General features: G+C 44.9%; 1 protein-coding gene across 2 annotated transcripts in view; it reads right to left on the bottom strand.

The window, feature by feature from the left end:
• Window positions 1–4,169: 4,169 nt before the first annotated feature.
• The window catches only part of LOC115479814 (serine/threonine-protein kinase 40), a 77,102-nt gene continuing 58,846 nt past the window's right edge, over window positions 4,170–22,425 (bottom strand). The window contains exons 7-11 of one of the 2 annotated variants that reach the window (XM_030218028.1): window positions 20,329–20,444; window positions 15,016–15,160; window positions 12,745–12,864; window positions 10,217–10,301; window positions 4,170–7,673 (exon numbers count right to left, since the gene is read on the bottom strand). In XM_030218028.1, coding sequence (XP_030073888.1) covers window positions 7,431–7,673; window positions 10,217–10,301; window positions 12,745–12,864; window positions 15,016–15,160; window positions 20,329–20,444 — 709 coding nt within the window. In that variant the 3' untranslated portion in view covers window positions 4,170–7,430. The remainder of the gene's footprint in view (window positions 7,674–10,216; window positions 10,302–12,744; window positions 12,865–15,015; window positions 15,161–20,328; window positions 20,445–22,425) is intronic. The other variant, XM_030218029.1, reaches the window with a different exon arrangement.

The following is a 22,425-nucleotide window of genomic DNA, read 5'->3' as shown; positions in this document are numbered from 1 at the left end:
TGATGGGCCTTGGCTTCACCTACATTATTGCAAATTCTTTTCTGTAGAATTTGCATCTTACTTGACTCTACAGAAGCCTTAATAGTGACATGGTCCCTTCTGGATATAGTTTGTACCCCGATATGACACTCATTGGTTGTCCTTTGCCCACCAAGTATAATGCAAGGCTGATTTTGATCAGTAGAAGTCTGAGATCTCAAAACACGTACCACACCCAAAGCTCCATCAACAGCTATTATTTATTTTAAATGGTACCTGGGAAAGAAAGGCTCCTTGTGCTTTTCAGGATTTCTAACCACGATTTATGCAGAGCTGTAGCCTGCTGCGAGACACAGACTTTCCTTTCTCTATTTCTGTACCAAATTAGGCTAGAGAGAACAGTACACCCACCACCTTCATTCTCTCAGTGTGGATGAGTCATTGTTATATTCTTCCTGGAACCTGTACATAATTCTAATTAAATCGAGCAGATGAGTTTGCATCATGGCTCCCTCTCCATGTTCCAGTTCTTTTTTGAATAGCAACCCCTGTGAAACGGTTCTTTTTTTTGTTTTAAATAAACATTGCTCAACTTGTTTATTGGCCTGGACTGACCTGTGCTTTGAGCCTGATTCTTGACAGAAATTAGTCGGCCGCTCGTTGCAGCCATGTTGGTTCAGCAGCAATACGAATTTGCTACAAGTTCTGAATAATTCACCTCTGCCGTCTCAGACTTGGGACCACAAAAATTCCATCTGCAGAAGTCAGTTTCTCAAAAACTAAAGTCTGTTAACGCTCTACCATACCTAAATGCTACCTGCTCTGTGACTGGTGTAAGTATTTTAAGCAGCACTCCTGCTTTGTTATATACATAGAGTTTTATTGGTGGTGATGGGTTGAATCTGTGCTTAAAACAGTGCGGTGGAAGTCCATGCCTCAGTGAACTAGCTCATACCTTCAAGTGAGCTCTCTTGATGATGGGAACAGCTATTTATTTTATTATACCTGGACAGGTGGCTAAGTGGTGGGCAGTTCATTATTAAAAAAAGGGGGGGGGGTACATTTTCCCCATGGTAAAACAGTCCACCACTGTAAGATTTTCTTTTAGCATGCAGCTTCTACAGGGGTTCCACATTTTTGAGTAAATCAAAACGGAGGCGGTGGGGGGGGGGGGGGGGGGGGGGGAGGAACAAGTTTAAAATCTGCAGGATATTCCCCGCCATCTGGGATACTCTCCAGCTACTTCAGAAACAGGAAGAGACTAAGGCACACTATCCAAAATTCAGTCAGGGCATTAAGTTGGTAGTCAGTTACCTGCAAAGCATCCACCCCACACAGGTCAAATAATCCCTTCCAGAAGATACATTATTGATCTGCAACGTCGTTGTGGGATTTAGGTTTTTTTTAAGTCCATAGAAATCAGCACAAGGGCTGATGCTCAAAGTTTGTTCATGTCCTTGTGTGCCAAATGCTCAAATCATTTCAATGCAGGTATTAACTCGTCCTAAAAGCATCCGTGCAGACTGCATTTAATGTTAATGTGGTCATTACATACCCTGCAGCCATGCTTAAAAACAAAAATTCAAAAGTTGTTGATGTGCTTTTAGTGCAGGAAACGTTTCACTAGGTCTGGGGCAGTATAGAAGGGTTGGTTCAGAGGAATGAGTGTCTAGTAGTACCCCTTCTCTCCCTCCAACCTAACCACCCTGGACTGCTTCCTGCACTGGCCTCAGTCTCCCTCTCTTCCCAACTCGCCCCCCTTCCCATAATATATATATATATATAATATCCTGGTCTAATTCCCCATCCCACCCCACCCTCCTCCTTTCTGACCTGACACTCCCTTCCCCTAATTAAAAAATATATATATGCTCTGGTGGTCGAATGCCACCTCCCTGGCTCCCTCTCTCCTCAGATGTAAATAAAATGTCTTGGTAGCTGAGTGCCCCCCCCCCCCCCCCCGTCCCTCTTCTCCCACTCACAAATACCCTGGTCTAGCGGAAACCCCCCCCTCCCCCTGACTTCCATACCTTGCACAAGGCAGGAGCAACATCCACTCGCTGCTACCACCATCATCTTCAAAATGGTGGGCCCTATAAGGGAGTTTGAGCATCAGCCCCTTAGAGGGCTAAAACCCTTTATTGTTGGTGTGAACAAAGGAGTTTGGGGGAAGGTAATGCGAGTACATTACATTTTGCTCTTCTATACCTCAACGTCCCCTGAAAGTTCTATGCAGTGCACAAAATCAGAAGAGGCAGGACAAACTCCTGGGAATACATCAATTTAAAACATCCAACCAGATTACAAACAAGAAAGATTTGTAAGAAAACTCATAAAAATAAGTTTTAATAGCTTTCTTAAATGCTGAATGTTCAGTGGCAGCACATTCCACCAGAGTGGTGATTTAAAAACATTTTTTTTCCATAAAACAGGGTTGTTGTTGTTTTTTTTTTTAATTTCATACCCCTTGGACTAGGCCATTGTAATAACAAACGTATTCTGCAACCTAATGCTAAGTGTCTGACTGAAAAACAGATTAAGTTCTCTATATTTATTTGTTTCGTTTGTATCCCACATTTTCCCACCTATTTGCAGGCTCAATGTGGCTTACATAGTACCGTGATGGCGATCGCCAATTTCGGTAAGAGACATACAGAGTGCTCTTGCGTTTAAAGTTCATAAGTGACAGAGTAAATTAAGTATTCAAGTAGACAGAGTTAAGTTTTGTCCAGTTCTGGTATGAGTTTCGATTGTGTTGCCATACTGGGACAGACCAAAGGTCCATCAAGCCCAGCATCCTGTTTCCAACAGTGGCCAATCCAGGTCACAAGTACCTGGCAGAAACCCAAACAGTAGCAGCACCCCATGCAGAACCCCAAAGAGTAGCAAGATTCTAGAATTCTAAAGAATAACAAGATTCCATGCAGAATTTCAAAGTATAGCAACATTCCATGTAGAACCCCAAAGAGTAGCAAGATTCCATTCAGAATCCCAAGTACATAAGTATTGCCACACTGGAACAGAACAAAGGTCCATCAAGCCCAGCATCCTGTTTCCAACAGTGGCTAATCCAGGTCACAAATACCTGGCAAGATCCCCAAAGAGTAGCAACATTCCATGTAGTATCCCAAAGAGTAGCAACATTCTACATAGAACTGCAAAGAATAGCAAGATTCCGGAATCCTAAAGAGTAACAAGATTCCATGTAGAACCCCAACGAGTAGCAAGATTCCATTCAGAATCCCAAGTAAATAAGTACATAAGTATTGCCATACCAGGACAGACCAAAGGTTCATCAAGCCCAGCATCCTGTTTCCAATAGTGGCCAATCCAGGTCACAAGTACCTGGCAGAAACCCAAACAGTAGCAACATCCCATGTAGAACCCCAAAGAGCAGCAAGATTCTAGAATTCTAAAGAATAACAAGATTCCATGCAGAATTTCAAAGTGTAGCAACATTCCATGTAGAACCCCAAAGAGTAGCAAGATTCCATTCAGAATCCCAAGTACATAAGTATTGCCACACTGGAACAGAACAAAGGTCCATCAAGCCCAGCATCCTGTTTCCAACAGTGGCTAATCCAGGTCACAAATACCTGGCAAGATCCCCAAAGAGTAGCAACATTCCATGTAGTATCCCAAAGAGTAGCAACATTCTACATAGAACTGCAAAGAATAGCAAGATTCCGGAATCCTAAAGAGTAACAAGATTCCATGTAGAACCCCAACGAGTAGCAAGATTCCATTCAGAATCCCAAGTACATAAGTACATAAGTATTGCCACACTGGAACAGACCAAAGGTCCATCAAGCCCAGCATCCTGTTTCCAACAATGGCCAATCCAGGTCACAAATACCTGGCAAGATCCCCAAAAAGTTCAATACATTTTATGCTTTGGAGGATACAATCCCTTCAAGCCCATGTTGTAAATATGCATTATTTTACATCGGGTGAGATTCACATACACAAATTCTGAAGTATGATGTTACATAGGTATCTCCATGCCTGCCCTAAGCTTTTGCACCAAATTATACACGTCTCTAACCTGTTACACTAGTATTCTATATTAAAAAAGTGGGTGGGTACTTTCTTTTGCATCACTGGTGCTTAGATGTCAACTCACCTCCCTCCCCTCACAAAAGAATGGAAATCTTATCAGCAGTAGTCAATACAGGAGTCTCACACAGCGCTACGTTCTACATTATGAAATTTTTATTGCTGACATGCAGGAATAGGGGTTGATGTAGGTACAAAAATATGTCTTTTATACAAATTTTTTTATTTTACAATCCACATTTTTAATTGTACAGCATGTCATATGATCAGGGCCGCTCAAAACCAAATTGAGCGGCTCTGTGACCAGAGAGAGGGGGGGCCACCCCTGGCCCTGCCATCGCTTTCCAGTTTTCAATGCAAGTGCGTGACCACAACGGGGTGAGTTACTCACAACAGGATATAGTTGGTTCCCCAGAATATTGCTTTAATGTTACACAGAAAAAAAAAACCACAGCAAAGCTGTTTTCTGAAGTGCAGCCTCCGGGATTGAACTTGGGTGAAATTTCTTTCCCCGGTATCAATAAAAATTCTACAATGGGGCACAGCATAGTAACTGACTTTCTCAACTCCTAGGCTGCTCTGTCCCTGATCTTATCCCAAAAGATTCTGGCTTCTGTACTCCAGATTGGTGAGTAAATACGATCAGGCTGCACTGGGATGCTAGAAACAAATCTGCTTTGATTTAATATTACATAAGTGCACGGGCTTGTTTGTAGGGATAAGATTTTATTTATTTATTAGATTAATTTTCCATGCCCTGGTCCATCCAGAATAGATGCAGAGAGTGTGTGTGTGTGAGGGGATTATCACCTTTTCCTGGATGACTCAGCCATTCAGATTTTCAGGATATCCACAATGAATATGTGTACCAAGGAAGCAATGCATGCAAATCTCTTATGCATATTCATTGTGGATATCCTGAAAACCATATTGACCGGGTGTGTCCTGAAGACTGGGTTGAAAACCACTGTACTAGGGCGACTCAAGTTATCAACACTAGCTAGGAAATCTCAGATCCTGCTGGGAGGGGACAGGTGAAAACAGTTACACAAACTCTGCTCTACAGAAAAATGAGCCCTACGATGGACTTTCCTGTTTTGCTCATGGCATTTGCAGGAACAGCATTGCTCTGCTATATCCATTCTGAATGGTAACAAAATACCCAACAGCGCCGGGTGGCTATTTACACTCAAAATCCTCCTTAGAGTTCTCAAAAGGTCATTTATCAAGAGTTGGGATCAGCATCCCTCTAAAACAGCAGTTGAGCTATTTCTTCTCGGCAAGCGTAAAGCAGAACCAGCGGCACACTGAAAGGTATGCTTGTGAAGTAGGCCCAATCTTTACAGCCGGAACCTGATTACCGAGGGAGCAACTTTTCTTCCTACTTTTTCCTTAGCTGCATCTCCAAGCGTTCCGACGGGCAGCTTTTCTTTAGACACAACTGTGAATCAAGACCTTAGAGAACAGCCCTTCTGCACCATAACTGTGGCTCCTTGGGTTCAATTAAGTTATGATTTATTGGGGGATAAAGGAAGCACCTCGCTTCAGGCCGCTGCTAACACTATGCTACCAGCACTAAGAGAATGCAAACATGACCAGCCAGCAATTGTGTTTGGGTGAAAGTGTCAAAGTGATTGGTACAGATACACTCAGTTGGCCCTCACTCTACATATAAGGGGTGGCCAGGGTTCAGAAACACAGCCCTTCTCCAGCGAACACAGAGGCCAGAAAGGCAGCTGTTCTAACTGTGTTTCAACAAAGAATGAAATATCCTTCTGCGGGGGAGAGAGAGGATGTCCAACTTAGTAGTAAACTGAAGTGGTCTCTTGTACCTTGAGGAGGAACTGCGTCTTCCCCCTCTCCCATCCATCCTGTGATGTGGACACCCATGTCTCGAACCAAGCCCAGCTTAAACAAAAAAAAAAAAAAAGAGAGAGAATTTGGAAACGAAAACAAAGAATCAAACTAAGAATCACCACACATCCCTAGCACAGGGGAGGGGTGGCAAAGTCCAACCTCTTATAGCCTGGGAGAGGTGAGCCTTAGGAAAACAAAAGGCAATGCTATTCTGGGGAACATCTTTTCACATTATAAATAGTATATCTGTACCACAATGTACTGTGGAAAAAAAAAACACACACACACATTAAGAAACAAACATTAGAATTAATGCAAATTTACAGCACCTCAGATAAGCTGCTAAATATAGATCTCACAAATCAGAAGCTGGAAAATAAGTAGGTGGTAAAGTAGTGGAGGCCAAATAGACCATTAGCTAAACAACTTTTCTTTCTCCTCTTCCCCAAATTTAGAAGCAGTGGTCAGGTGTGTCTAGTGTTTTAAAGTGGTAGCATCTGCTTCCCAGAGTGCACCCTGCCCGCTGCAGGTACAACCCTCAGAGACAAAGCTTGGCACTTACATTTTGTAGGTGGCTACTGGTGGGGATGAACAAGGGATGAAGTGGAGGAGGTTCAGCACTCAAAACCATCTCAGGAATGCAGGGGAACCAAGGAATCTAAACAATTTGTATAAGTAGTAATTATCTTACACTTAAATTTTGGCTCAGAAAAGAAAAACGAAATACACACACACACGAAAAACAAACAAACAAACCCTGAAACAAACAAACAAATATCCTACAAACCCAACACCAATCTCACCCTGGGGGGGTGGAGAAGGGGGAAGCTGAGACTGAGCTTCAGAAGTTCCTCCATGGAACTCCGACAGTTTTCGTTTCGTTTCCACTTTGTAATTGTCACCTGAGGATGCTCATTTGGTTACACAGAAATATCATTTTTGAATTAAAACTCAAACAGAGGGTTATCATAGAGGATCAACAGGTAAGGGAAGAGGGACAGTCTTCTGGAAATAACCAAAACAACAAAGCTTATTCAAACCAGAGAGAGCAGCTGCAATCCAACACTCTGAACATCAAATTCAGCCAGGGTGCCCCTGCCAGGTGGAAGAGAATGAATGCACAAATGCACAGTAATCTAATGCTTCTCTCTCCTTCTGCAGGTACGTCATTCCTAGACCAGTATGCTTAAAAGACAGAGGTAGATAAATAAGCAGATTAGATATCCCAGGCTTCTGATCTGAAAACTGCAGCCTTCTTACAATATCATCAAAGTTCTTGTTGCTTTGTGAAGCTTAGCTCTTTCAAATTCCTTCTTCCTTTGCAGAGGATCTTTTCATTTTTTTTCTTCTTTCCAGCAACGTTTTGTGTGTGTCCTTAATAGAGAGTTGGACAAGCTGCTACATTTACTCCTATCTTGGAACATGAATATTGCCGTAAGTCTTTATTACAGGATGTGCACTGAGAGAGGTCATTGTGCTGTGAAGCAACATCACCCCGAGCTCCCCCGCCTCTGAAGGAGGGCCCCCATCCGGAAGTGTTACGTTCGCAGGTATCGCTGCGCTAGAATGGCAGCATCCAGGGGGTTCACGGGTTGTGCGTCGTGGCCCAAGCGCCGCACGGGCGGGATGTTCCCAAAATGTCGCTTCTGCAGGAAGATCTTAGCTTCATGGATAGTGTGCTTTTCTTCCGCTAAGAGCAGCTGCTGCCGCATGTAATTTTCAAATTCGTACTGTGAGGACTCTTCTGTCACTTTTGCCTGCAGAAAACAAGACATTCCCATCTATAAAAAGGAGAATTGCAGAGCAGAGTTACGTTTTGGCTTGGTACACCAGGGTCAGCATGCCAGTTTTATGAACTGTGTCATTCTCTCTTTCACATAGCTTAAGATCATGAATAACTAGTTCAGTGATGTGGGAGGGTAATTTAATAAGGCCGTTTTCACAAGTACCGTATTTTTCGGACTATAAGACGCACTTTTTCCCCCACAAATTTGGGAGGAAAACGGGGGGGTGCATCTTATAGTCCGTAGAGAAATTCGACTTCAGGGATCCCCAGCCCGCCCGCCCTCCCTCCGAGATCCCCTTCCCTCCCTCCCTCTGAGTGCTAAGTAATTTTACCTAGTCGGGGCAGCAGCAGAAGCGAAAACCATGCAGCCTCGGCATGTCACTCTTCCCTGTTCTGTTTTTCTCAGCTCTGGTCCCGCCCACTGAGGGCGGGACCAGAGCTGAGAAAAACAGAACAGGGAAGAGTAACGTGCCAAGGCTGCATGGTTTTCGCTTCTGTTGCTGCCCCTAGGTAAAATGACTTACAACTCAGAGGGAGGGAAGGGGATCTCGGAACTCGGGAGGGAGGGCGGGAGGGAAGGGGATCTCGGAGAGAGGGGGGGGCGATCTTGGAGGGAGGGCGGGCTAGGGATCCCGAACTCGGGAGGGAGACGGACGGACCCTGGAAATGGAAGACATTCGGACAAGACGCACCGGAGCACCTAGGTTGTAGAGGAGGAAAAAGGTGCGTCTTATAGTCCAAAATTTTTTTTTTCCTATTTCCCTCCTCTAAAACATAGGTGCGTCTTATTGTCCGGTGCGTCTTATAGTCCGAAAAATACGGTAAGTGGGCTCTTATAATCTAAGGACTTGTGTACAAGTGCCTCGTGTAATGGTGCGCACCTCGCCATAGGCATGAACAGGGGCATGGTTTGGACAGAGTTCGTAAGATAAGATCACTTATGTGTATCCTTACACTATTCAGGTGTGGCCACTCGCACCACTTGACAGCGGATGTAAAATACAAGTTGTAAAAGACGCACAGGCGCCTATAGCACTTAAGTAGGTCCCTTTTATAAACTGACCCTCTTAGATGCTGAAGATCTGGGTATGCGTCATACCTCTAGTAAATAAACAAGTTAGAAAAGAATTGCAAAAGTACTCAACACCGATTTCTTTGGGTACTCGTTATTCATCTGCTTGTGCAGGTGGCAATACTCAGTGGCCACAAGGGGGCAGTATCATCTAATATGAAAACAGAATATTGCCACCTTTTTGCCAGTGCTAGTACTACAACTCCAATTGATGTTCCCCTCAACAAGCTTTTTTTTGTTTTAATTAAAGGAAGTAAGCAATCATGTATGGCAAAGCTTATTACTAAGCTATTTACATTAAGAAAAAAATGGAACTAGTTAATATTAAAAGGGCTGTAAGCACACAAAAGATATGAGATAAGGAAAACAACACAGTGACACACTAAATGATTCATCCAGTCTGTCCAACAAGCTGGCTAGAGTTGTACCTGCCTCTCCATGCAAGTTACACCCCGCTATGCACAAAGTGTGAAGGTCACTTAAGTTGTGCTTTGATTCTATCCTCCTATGAGTATATAGGGATCCTCTGTTTATCCCAAATATTTTTTCGTCACTGTTTTTGACCCTACCACCATCATCTCCGTGAAAAGTATTTCCTGGTGTTACTTCTAAGTCTACCTCCCTGCAACCATTTGACTCTGGGCATACCAGTGCCATAAACCAAGGAAAATAGAACTGTAGACCAGACCACAAACAGAAAGCAATGTGTTACTGGATTACCAGAGACTACAGAGTCGAGGTGTGTAGATATTCAGAGAATGCAAAAGCAATTCACCTAAATTTTGAAAGCAGTTTAGTAGACACATATTTAGAGCAGAATTAGTGTGCGCTAATATTTTGAAGAAATAAAAAAAAAATATGGCACCCAACAAGGAGCAGAGGATAGATTTCAACTCAACTGATCTATGCTCAAAATATAGAGAATTATAACAGGCATGACCTGCAGTGAGGCACTGGAGGCTCTTAAGAAGTTTGCTATTTATAACTAGTTTCATCATCCCAGAAAATCTTCCAAGAAGCTGCTGGGGGAGGTGGGAGGAGAAACGATGAGGAGTGCAGAGGCAGTGACTGAAGTCTGGGAGGCTATAGAGCAGGGGCGTCCAACCTTGGCCCTCGCCCAGCTGGGTTTTTTCAGGATTTCCACAATGAATATACATGAGGTCTATCTGCATATAACGGAGATATTGAATGCAAACAGATCTCAGCATATTCGTTGAGGAAATCCTAAAAACCTGACTGGGTTGCGGCCCTCGAGGACCGAGGTTAGATACCCACTACTGTAGGGTAATGACTTGCAGCATGGCCTGTCCTAAAAGCACCTGCAGGGTAATGCCAGCACCCTGGTTGACGTCTTGAGGGCAGTACAAGGCTCACGGCACAAATTAATCATACATGAGTTTCCTAGAGCCTCAGTGTTCGAGTGAAGCAGGATAAATATTAACCCTTCAGGTAATCAAGAGTCCTACCTCTGAAGAGTTTTCTGGGTTAACCACATGGTGATCGATATCTGGGACCACTTGCAAAGGACCAGTTAGTGAAGACATCGATTGCCTGTCAAGGAGAAAACGCATAGGAATTATTTTCTGCATTAGGAACAATCTGGCATCCAGTACTAAAATTTCAGATTGTGTGTGTGTGAGCATCCGCCAAGTGTCAAACAAAAATCGCACACTTCAGATGAATAAATCCGGAGTTTTGGGAGTGGTGCTACATTCAAACTCAGGAGCTTAGCCGAGATTGGGTGGCAGAGCCGGTAATGGGAGGCGGGGATAGTGCTGGGCAGACTTATACGGTCTGTGCCAGAGACGGTGGTGGGAAGCGGGGCTGGTGGTTGGGAGGTGGGGATAGTGCTGGGCAGACTTATACGGTCTGTGCCAGAGCCGGTGGTGGGAGGCGGGGCTGGTGGTTGGGAGGCGGGGATAGTGCTGGGCAGACTTACACGGTCTGTGCCAGAGCCGGTGGTGGGAGGCGGGGCTGGTGGTTGGGAGGCGGGGATAGTGCTGGGCAGACTTATACGGTCTGTACCAGAGCCGGTGCTGGGAGGCGGGGCTGGTGGTTGGGAGGCGGGGATAGTGCTGGGCAGACTTACACGGTCTGTGCCAGAGCCAGTGGTGGGAGGCGGGGTTAGTGCTGGGCAGACTTATACGGTCTGTGCCAGAGCCGGTGGTGGGAGGCGGGGATAGTGCTGGGCAGACTTACACGGTCTGTGCCAGAGCCGGTGGTTGGGAGGCGGGGCTGGTGGTTGGGAGGTGGGGATAGTGCTGGGCAGACTTACACGGTCTGTGCCAGAGCCAGTGGTGGGAGGCGGGGATAGTGCTGGGCAGACTTATACGGTCTATGCCAGAGCCGGTGGTGGGAGGCGGGGCTGGTGGTTGGGAGGCGGGGATAGTGCAGGGCAGGCTTACACGGTCTGTGCCAGAGCCAGTGGTGGGAGGCGGGGATAGTGCTGGGCAGACTTATATGGTCTGTGCCAGAGCCGGTGGTGGGAGACGGGGCTGGTGGTTGGGAGGCGGGGATAGTGCTGGGCAGACTTACATGGTCTGTGCCCTGAAAAAGACAGATTCAAATCAAGGTTAAGGTATACACAAAAAATGGCTCATGAGTTTATCTTGTTGGGCAGACTGGATGGACCGTGCAGGTCTTTTTCTGCCGTCATCTACTATGTTACTATGTAAACTGAGTTTCAGATTAATGAGCTTACAAAAAAAATCTTTCATTAATTTGCGTCGCTTAAGAGCTATAAGATTGTGAAGTCCTGCTTTAGAACTGTTGAATTCCTTACTTGGATTATTGCAATTCTCTGTATTGTTCTCTTTCTTTTGAAATTTACGTAGGAAATTGCAACTGTTGCAAAATACATCTGCTCGGCTGATTTTCCCGTTAGGGACGTTTCATGAAGCAACTCCACTTTTAAACAAACTACACTGGCTTAAAATAGAGGGCTGCCTTCATTTTAAAATAGCCTGCATGGTTTATAAAAGTTTCCATGGAGTTAATTCGGAAAATATAGTACAACGTTTGCTATGAATAGGTCAAATTTAAAAAGGATACATAGGCTGAATTTAGATTTTCCATCAGTGAAGAAGGTGCAGTTAAAGTCTATCTGGGAACAAACTTTCACTTACCGGAGCGCTAAAATTGGGTCAATAGACTCTACACTATATTGCCTCAAAGGACCATTTTATTCCACCTTATTTTACACGTGTACCCCTCCCTTACCTGACCCCATTTCTTACTGACTTGTAAGCCACATTGAGCCTGCTTGTGTGCGGGAAAATGTGGGATACAAATGCTGCAAATAAATAATAATCAAAATCAAATTTTGTCTTATCTTTTTTGAAAAGCACTTAAAACATTTATTTTTATATCAACAATTGTACGTTTAAATTAGTTTCAGGATAATTAAGGAAACAGTTGTTAATTCTCTTTTATGTGAAAGTTTCTTTATTTGTGATCCGCCTTGCATCTTAAGGGTTAACGACGCAATATAAGATGCATTATACAAAGCGATACAATTAACTCACATAGAGTAGACTGCCTGACTTATCTTCCCCTCCTAACAAAGCCACCGCATGGTCTGCTCCAGTTGTCCCACCTCCGCATATCCTACTCGGTCATGGGGAGTCTTCCCCCCTTGCCTTACCACCTTCTCTCCGAGTCCTAGGCATGTTACTTGGGTTATTGCCAACCTCTGCTAGGAGGCCATTCCAGATGCCCTCCAGCCTCTCAAAGCAATATTTTCTTACACCTTTATCTAGAATTCCAGCTTCGTACTATGAACCCTTGTCCACATTTTTTCCCTCTGACAATGGTACCTTCCAGTTCTCACGTTTAAGAAAGCACCATCGTTTCTCTTAGAAATCAGGTTCTCTTGCATTGCTTTCCTGACAATTTAGAACTGTGATAATTTTCTAAAAAAATAACACACCAAATCATTCAGATATCAACAGATGACATAAGCACAGCTAGGTGTGTTCCTGGCTTCCAAACTCACCAAGAGGATATGATAGAACCAAGAGAATCCAGAACCTCAGAGGCTGTCAGGCGCTGCTGAGCATCCAAAACTAGCAGTTTTCGGATTAGACACACGGTGTTTTCAGAGACTCGGCCATCTCTAAGGAAGAGAAAGGCAGCAAGATTACAGGAGACACTTGTTCCAGGTTTAAAAGAACTATGAAGAAAGACTAGGGCTTTTCAGCTTGGAGAAGAGACGGCTGAGGGGAGACATGATAGAGGTATATAAAATAATGAGTGGAGTGGAACAGGTGGATGTGAAGCGTCTGTTCACGCTTTCCAAAAATACTAGGACTAGAGGGCATGTGATTAAACTACAGTGTAGTAAATTTAAAACAAATCGGAGAAAATGTTTCTTCACCCAACGCATAATTAAGCTATGGAATTCGTTGCCGGAGAACGTGGTGAAAGCGGTTAGCTTGGCAGAGTTTAAAAAAGGGGTTAGACGATTTCCTAAAGGACAAGTCCATAAACCACTACTAAATGGACTTGGGAAAAATCCACAATTCCAGGAATAACATGTATAGAATATTTGTACGTTTGGGGAAGCTCGCCAGGTGACCTTGGCCTGGATTGATGCTGGGCTCGATGGACCCTTGGTCTTTTCCCAGTATGTGGTTTTATACCAAAAAAATATAACGTGCAGAGAATGAGGTCGTTGAGCCGTGTGACATAGGGGACACTAAGCACAGTTTCATTCAAGTTAAAAAAAAAAATCTTAGGTCTACCTTGTAGATCTCTAGAGTGCGTCAGGGCCGCCGAGAGACTGAGCCGGGCTCGGAGCAGGGCCGCCACTGCCAGGCCTCCCCCCCCCCCAATCCCCAAGGCTGCAGCACAGCCAGACTACAAAAAATTGTGAGGCTGGAGCCCAAAGTGAGGGGGCACATTTTGCCCCACCTCCCTGTCCCCCGCCGCAACTCCACATACCTTGGCTGGCGGGGGGGGTCCCCAAGCCCTGCCAGCAGTAGCCTTTCTCCAGCGTTGTTCTCCGCTGCAGGGCAGGCAATGCGGCGAAGAACAGCGCTGGAGGAAGGCTTCTGCTTGGGGACCCCCGCCAGCCAAACCAGAGGCCCTAAGCCCTATGTCTGCTCCTCCACAGCCTTTAAGGGGGGGGGGGGGCATGGCGCTGGAGTTTTCTCTCTCCTACTCCTGTCGGTATGCGATCACCCAGGTCCCATCAGGAGCAGGAGAGAGACAGACCCCAGCGCTGGGCCCCCCTACCTCCCCCCCCCCCCCCCCAACCTCTTGGCAGACCTGGAGTGAATCAATCATTCTTCAACAAGAACATCTGGACCCATTCTATCCCAACCAGTGAATCTTCAGAACACCAGGCTCACAGCACAGGCAGAATAAAGCAGCTGTTAATGGTCACACCGAGATATCAGCTTGCTTCTTCCTGTACTGAGTTTCCTCTTCTGGATTTATTAAGCACAAAAGCCGTCCTAGGAATACTTAAGTTCTTACATCGTTTTTGGAACAATGTGGCACTAGCCCAACAGCAATGGCTGTGCTTGAAGCAAAGAAAAACAATCACAATTTATTGAGAATACTAAAACTATGTAAGATACAGAGGCTGTTTCCCCTGGTTAGGATTACGTTGGTCTCCCCCAATTGGTTTCCTTTGTTCTTGTGTTGTGCTTTTGGGGCAGTCTTCTCATGGATGATGACCTACACTGTCACAGTCCCATTTTATAATGCTGGGAATGGCTTAGTAGATCTTTACCCTGAGAAATCAACCCCCCCCCCCCCCCACCAAAAACGGAAGGCCAATAATTTAGTCTCTCTGTATGGTCAGTGAAGACATTCCTGGCACTGCTGTGGGCAAGATGAAGTGTCTTCCTGCCCCAACTTGACATTTCGTCCTTTAGATTGCAAGCTCCTTTGAGCAGGGACTGTCCTTCTTTCTTAAACTGTACAGCGCTGCGTAACCCTAGTAGCGCTCTAGAAATGTTAAGTAGTAGTAGTAGTATTACATATAGCAGTGATTTAACCAGAGCTGAGATTGTGATGTCATAATGCCTCATTCCACCAATGCCTAAGAGCCAACCTCATCAGTGATGTCACAATGGCTTGATTGTCCTATATTTGTCTCACTCTTATCTATTAGATTGTAAGCTCTTTGAGCAGGGACTGTCTCTCTTTGTTAAATAGTACAGCGCTGTGTAACCCTAGTAGCGCTCTAGAAATGTTAAGTAGGAGTAGTCTTCCTGGAGTAACATAATCACCTCCTATATTGGGTTTAGGTACTTACTCAGGAATGGTGTATTCAGCAGCTTTGATTTTTCGGAATAATTCTTGAGGTATGCTGTCATAGAAGGGGAACTGTCCGTATAACATGGTAAACAGCACCACGCCTAATGCCCACATGTCACTGGGCTTCCCGTGATAAGGCCGACCTGAGGGGGGGGGGGGGGGAGAGACAGACAGACATTCAGAATCCTGCCAAGCCCAACATGAGAGATCATTCTTCTAAGCGAGACAGCACCTTGCGTTGATGTGCTAAGCAACAGATTACCCACAATGCACCAGGGAGAAAGCACGAGTTACATGTTAGATCTACCGGCTGTAGAAAATAGGAACACACTTTTGCTGGCAGGGTCAGTCGGGGCCACGGCAGTCGTTAAGTTTTAGATACAGTGCACGTGAAACGCCATGAAGATGCTGCTGCAACCAAACCATAACCAGTCAATAAAGTCTTTGCTTTGCTGTATGGAATGAATTGCATTCATTTGGAGTGGAGGAGTGGCCTAGTGGTTAGGGTGGTGGACTTTGGTCCTGGGCAACTGAGTTCGATTCCCACTTCAGGCACAGGCAGCTCCTTGTGACTCTGGGCAAGTCACTTAACCCTCCATTGCCCCATGTAAGCCGCATTGAGCCTGCCATGAGTGGGAAAGCGCAGGGTACAAATGTAACAAAAATAAAATAGTGTAAGAAGGAAGAGGCTGTCCTACCCTGGTTAGGCCCCTAGAGGGAGTAGTTCCCCTAAAATGTCCAGGGAAAAGGGCTGGGTGAGTTGCTGAAGGGAGCCAGAAAGGGGAGGTATAGCTGGAGGTCGCTAGGACCGAGGCGAGTCCTGGAGGATAGCTGGAGGTCGCTAGGACTGGGGCGAGTCCTGGAGGATAGCTGGAGGTCGCTAGGACCGGGGCGAGTCCTGGAGGATAGCTGGAGGTCATTAGGACCGGGGAGAGTCCTGGGGATAGAAACAGGTGCAGCAGGTTATGGGCTGGGGCCTGTTTGGCTATTAACTACTTATACTCCTCCTGAGTTGTGAAGGGAGGGAGGAGAGCTGGCAGCTGAGAAAGAAGGCTGGTAACTGAAGCAGAGGGATCCCCATGAGAAGTGCTGGCTGAGCCCTATGGCCTGGTGGTGAAAAGACTGTGTCTAGAACAGTGAAGAGGTACTGTGTGTGTCAGATGAAAGGACTGTGTCTAGAACAGTGAAGAGGAACTGTGTGTCCCAGAGGAAAAGACTGTGGGTCCGGGGACTGTGTGTCCGGGGACTGAGTTAGTGGGACTGTGGGTCCGGGGACTGTGTGTCCGGGGACTGAGTTGGTACTGAGCCCAAATGGCTGTGTGAGAGGGCTCAGGGGGAAGAAATCTATGGATATTGAACTGTGCAAGAAGAAATGTTTCAAAGGGAAGATTGCACTGAGTAGGAAGAAATGAAATGGTTAAGCTGGAAGAACTGTTGAAGCTTGTAGCTTGTGAAAGTGTTTTAAGCTAAAAGAAGTGTGCCCCAGAGGCTGGAATAAAGTTGTGTATGAAAATAGCCTGATTGGTGAAACCTGACTATGTTTGCTTTTTGAGAAGCAGGTCACCCTGAGCAGAAAAGGGTGGTAGATTAATTTGCATAAATCTGCATACTGAGAACCAGCTCACCCTGAGTGAAAGAGGGACCTGGGATCCTGAGGTGGGAGCTTCATCCTCACAGTAGCTCATCATTTTCACAATACATACTATTGGAGATTCTACATGGAATGTTGCTACTCTGAGATTCTACATGGAATGTTGCTATTCTACTAGCAACATTCCATGTAGAAGCCTGTGCGGCCACATTGGTGATCTGCAAGGGCCGACTTCTACATGGAATGTTGCTAGTGGAATAGCAACATTCCATGTAGAATCTCAAATAGTAGCAACAGTGGAGGAGTGGCCTAGTGGTTAGGTCCTGGGGAACTGAGGAACTAAGTTCGATTCCCACTTCATGCACAGGCAGCTCCTTGTGACTCTGGGCAAGTCACTTAACCCTCCATTGCTGCATTGAGCCTGCCATGAGTGGGAAAGCACGGGGTACAAATGTAACAAAAAAGATTGAGTGGTGTACCGGGGGGGAAGGGACCATGGAATCTAGTCATGACAGAGGAAGGGACCATGGAATCGGGATGGCCCTGTTGGGGTGGAATAGTTTGCCACTGCTATTACATCGGGAAAAGGAATTTTTTTTTTTTTTTTAAACATCTTAAAGACCTTCCTGTTGCTAGACAGAAAATTTTGTAAGCACCCACTGCATCGATGGAGGCCCACTGCTATTACATCGGGAAAAGGAATTTTTTTTTTTTTTTTAAACATCTTAAAGACCTTCCTGTTGCTAGACAGAAAATTTTGTAAGCACCCACTGCATCGATGGAGGCAGGAAGGGAGTGAACTGCCGAGTCTGTCTTATTTGTGGTTCTGGCTATTTTTAAGTTTGCTGTTTGTTTTGATTTTGTACATCGCCTTGGGCGGAAACATTTGGATTCAGGAAGGCAATTAATAAGTTTGTATAAATAAATACAAAATGATATTAGCTTATCCAAACCTGAAAAATGTATGAGAAGAGACTTCCACTGTACAATTCCCAATTAGGAGAAAGGGCCACTGATCTGGCTGTAACAGTTTAATGATGTCACTAGAGGTATTTAGCAGCATCTACCCCAACGCTCTTCAAGCCTGTAACCTTGTGCATGATAAAAACCTACTGTAAACACACTGCCTTTATCACTGGGTCATATGGGGTGGGGTCCACATCGCTTTCAAACCATTTCAGAGGAATAATCATCCGATCAAGTGACCAATGAGATGCGCCTGAGGGGTTAGAAATAAACAAAGGCTGCAGCCTCCCTACCACAGACAAATGGGATTAAGTGTATGGTTTCCGTTCTGACTCACTTGGTGAGTCATCGCTGCAGTATTTCACCAGTTCTAATTATGCTCTGCACAGTTCAGGGGAACCAGCTCTGCAATAATTCTCTCCAGCAGGAATTACCTTGCACTGTCAGAAGGCAGGCTCTTGTATTTTTAATCCCTGAAATCGGGACTTTTCTCGATTAGCGTGCCTCTTCTCGTAAAGGGCCTTGGAAAAGTTCATGTACTGTTTACCAGCTATTAGGCACGAAGCAAATTAAAAATATGTTTTTTTTTTGACTGAAGTGGCATAGCCCTCTCTTCTCCCTCTTGTAACTCAAACACATACAATATGAAATGCATTATTGTGAGGGTGCTACTGAGTGGGTAGCACAGGCAGATTTGGTCACTATCAAATGCTTCCTTATATTTTGACTTAGCTCACCCTTTTTCAGTATTAGCTCAAGGCAAGTCGCATGTAGATACGTTATTGCTACTGTCCTGCTCCTGAGGGGATTACAGACTGAGATCACTTGCCCAAGGAACATCAGTGGGATTTAATTCTGGCTTCCTTGGTTCTCAGTCTGGTGCTCTTAACATTAGGCGGCTCCCTCCCTCTCTAGAGAAATACAGTGCACTCCAGATAAGTGTTAAGCCTCAGGACTGAAACTGAACCCATGTGACCCTTTCTGAACTCTCACTTATCACACATATTACTATTTACAAAGCCAGCGTAGCAACCAACGGTGCACTTCAGAACGTTTTATTGAAAGGACCTAGATCCAGCAATAGCCCTTCATCAGGAGTCATCGGATTCTTCAACACTGAGTGAAATGAGCACCAGTTCGGATGCAGTTTCCGATGCGGTGACGCTCCTCCATGTAACTAGTGTTCACTTCATTCTGTACTGAAGAATAGTATGACGCCTAATGAAGGCTATCATCGAAGCTTGGCCAAGTTGGGTCCTTGTTCAATAAACTCACTGGTTGTTTCCTCCTTTCCTGGACCACCTTTGCTATGTCTGGGACTCTCTGGTGGTTTTGCACAGATTATTCTCCTGACTTCTTTGCTTTTGTCACAGCCGGTGTAGCACCATTTATGCATTAATAGGACAGTAGAAAATGATGTAAAAACATCAGTTAGTTAATAACACATAAATCTAGTCAAGACAGTGACATTTATTAAAAGAACAGCAGTGAATTTTAGGGTTAAAAAGTTGAACTAGAATCGGGGGAGGGTATGGGGGGGGGAAGTAGGAGGAGGGGGGGGGAGTTTCCTTCTTTTTCATATTTGAAAGTGGGACTACTTGGCTTAACGCAGTTTCCCTTGTTACGAGAACCGCTGAAATATCTTTTTTTATTTCATAGTGTATATAAAGAGAAGTGTCTGGTGGTCAGTGGCGTTCCGACCCTAGCTGACACCCGGGGCGGATCGCCGCTGGGGGGGAGGGGGGGTGCCACGGCGTGAGCCTGTTCCGGGGCAGACTCAGAGGGAGCAGTGAACACATGTGAATTGCGAAATCGGACTGAAACAGGCCAACAGGCGCGCGCCGCGGCACCCCCCCAGCGGCGTGCACCCGGGGCGGACTGCCCCCACCGCCCCCCCCCCCTTGGTAGTCATTGTTCAGCTTTCTTCAAACAGCTATAGTTGTCATTTAATAGTTTATTGGGTAGGGGTGTGGGAGATTACTGCTAAATGTCTGACTGCGGAGATGGTTCTATCTGTATCACGTTTCCTTGGATATTGTTCATTTGGATGTGTCATCAATAAAAATTATTGAAACATAAAAGAACAGCAGTGACATATCTTTCATTGGGCTGGGCAGTTGGAATGACCTGACTGTGCAGAGAAACAGAGTGCCAGTCAAGTGTGTGCATATAAGCAGAGCACGTGCTTACAGCGGATGTGCTTAACCAACGTGATTGCTCATTAAAATCAATGGTAGAAACACGGGCCCAGCACTTTGTGTGCACACAAGTGGAGGGGAACTGTACTCGGGGCAGCCTTGAGGGCTCTTTCCGCTTGCCTTAGCCGACTCTGGTAAGTCACACCACGGTTCCAGTAATGACAGTGGACAGGACAAGGCCAAGGGTCCACTGAAAAGTGGACAACAACAAAATTCACATGTTGCAGATCAGCGGCAGCAGCGCTTCCTGTGCCTTGTCCGGCTTGAACTTCAACTGACGGCAAAAGTAAGATGCTCTTTATGTAGGTTTCATGCAAATTCTCAAACAGTAAAAATAAAAGTTGCCCTTACAATCTTGGAGGACATCTTCCTTAGTCTGGCTTGTAAGGGTGGACTGGTAACTAACCCCACCGCTGATCTTAGGACATTGTTTGTGCAAGCTGGACTGCTACAGGTATCTGGGAATGCTGCTCTAAGGGTCGGAGAATGAAGCTTGGACTGAGCCAGTTTTACTTTCGTCGCATGCAGGATTCCTATTCCCAGTTCAATAACTCACTGCTCAGTACGTCAGGACTGATGTAGGCTGGGCTTCCTCGCTGGTCTTTCAGCAGATCATCTTCGCTAACCAAGTGCTTTCCAAGGCAGAAGTTTGTGATAGTTATCCTATGAGTCCTGGGGAGGGGGAGGAAAGAAAGCATTAGATCCCCCTTTTCCATAAGCAATTTTCCAGCCTGAAATCAAACTCACAGATAAAACCAAAATAACCAACCCAAATACGCAGATTACTAATACATCAGTCTCAAGAATTAACAATTAGATTAAAAGATCAGACTTTACAATGCTTGCAAAGTTCAAATTCTCCATAATGAATAACCTCAGGACCCGTACAGAAAATTCAGTTTAAGTAATATCGGGTTTAAATCCTGGTCTCTTACCCACCAACCTCTCAATCATGACCATTCTTTCAGCTCTCTGACCCTTTCTAAAACGCTGAATTTGCTTCTCCATATCTACATTACAACCCACATCCCTTAACATTGCAAATGCTTATATAGTGTCACAAATTTTAACTCTTACAGAAAAATATACAAAATTTTACCACCATCTTGTAAACATGTTGTGGTTTGCATGTTGCCTAAAAATTACAGCGTCTGCTTACATTATTATGGGGTTATTCATATTCTGCTGACTTTTTCATATTTCTGTTACATGAATGTTCTACTGTGTTGTTAAATGTGAAAATTTCTTACACCGTCATATTATTATCATTAATTCTGCCTATCTCCAAGTTTACCTCATTGAACTGCATCTTTTAAGCTCTGTGGAGAAGGACTGTCTCTTCATGTTCAAGTGTACAGCGCTGCATATGTCTAGTAGCGCTATAGAAATGATAAGTAAAAGTAGTAGTCTTTGGGATTCCGGAATCTTGCTACTCTTCGGGATTCTGCACAGAATTTTGCTACTCTTTGGGATTCCGGAATCTTGCTACTCCTTGGGATTCTAGAATCTTGCTACTCTTTGTCCTTATCCCTTATTTGTCCTGTTTGTCTGTCCTAATTAGATTGTGAGCTCTGTGGAGCAGGGACTGTCTCTTCATGTTCAAGAGTACAGCGCTGCGCATGTCTAGTAGCGCTATAGAAATGATAAGTAGTAGTAGTAGTCTTTGGTATTCCGGAATCTTGCTACTCTCCGGGATTCTGCACAGAATTTTGCTACTCTTTGGGATTCCAGAATCTTGCTACTCTTTGGGATTCCAGAATCTTGCTACTCTTTGGGATTCTAGAATCTTGCTACTCTTTGTCCTTATCCCTTATTTGTCCTGTTTGTCTGTCCTAATTAGATTGTGAGCTCTGTGGAGCAGGGACTGTCTCTTCATGTTCAAGTATACAGCGCTGTGTACGTCTAGTAGCGCTATAGAAATGATAAGTAGTAGTAGTAGTCTTTGGTATTCCGGAATCTTGCTACTCTTCGGGATTCTGCACAGAATTTTGCTACTCTTTGGGATTCCAGAATCTTGCTACTCTTTGGGATTCCAGAATCTTGCTACTCCTTGGGATTCTAGAATCTTGCTACTCTTTGTCCTTATCCCTTATTTGTCCTGTTTGTCTGTCCTAATTAGATTGTGAGCTCTGTGGAGCAGGGACTGTCTCTTCATGTTCAAGAGTACAGCGCTGCGCATGTCTAGTAGCGCTATAGAAATGATAAGTAGTAGTAGTAGTAGTCTTTGGTATTCCGGAATCTTGCTACTCTTCGGGATTCTGCACAGAATTTTGCTACTCTTTGGGATTCCGGAATCTTGCTACTCTTTGGGATTCCGTAATTTTGCTACTCTTTGGGATTCCAGAATCTTGCTACTCTTTGTCCTTATCCCTTATTTGTCCTGTTTGTCTGTCCTAATTAGATTGTGAGCTCTGTGGAGCAGGGACTGTCTCTTCATGTTCAAGAGTACAGCGCTGCGCATGTCTAGTAGCGCTATAGAAATGATAAGTAGTAGTAGTAGTAGTCTTTGGTATTCCGGAATCTTGCTACTCTTCGGGATTCTGCACAGAATTTTGCTACTCTTTGGGATTCCGGAATCTTGCTACTCTTTGGGATTCCGTAATTTTGCTACTCTTTGGGATTCCAGAATCTTGCTACTCTTTGGGATTCCGGA

Source organism: Microcaecilia unicolor, chromosome 11, assembly GCF_901765095.1.
Source record: "Microcaecilia unicolor chromosome 11, aMicUni1.1, whole genome shotgun sequence".
Lineage (NCBI taxonomy): Eukaryota > Metazoa > Chordata > Amphibia > Gymnophiona > Siphonopidae > Microcaecilia > Microcaecilia unicolor.
The sequence above is the reverse complement of the archived record's forward strand: the minus strand, read 5'-3'. Positions and strand labels throughout refer to the sequence as shown.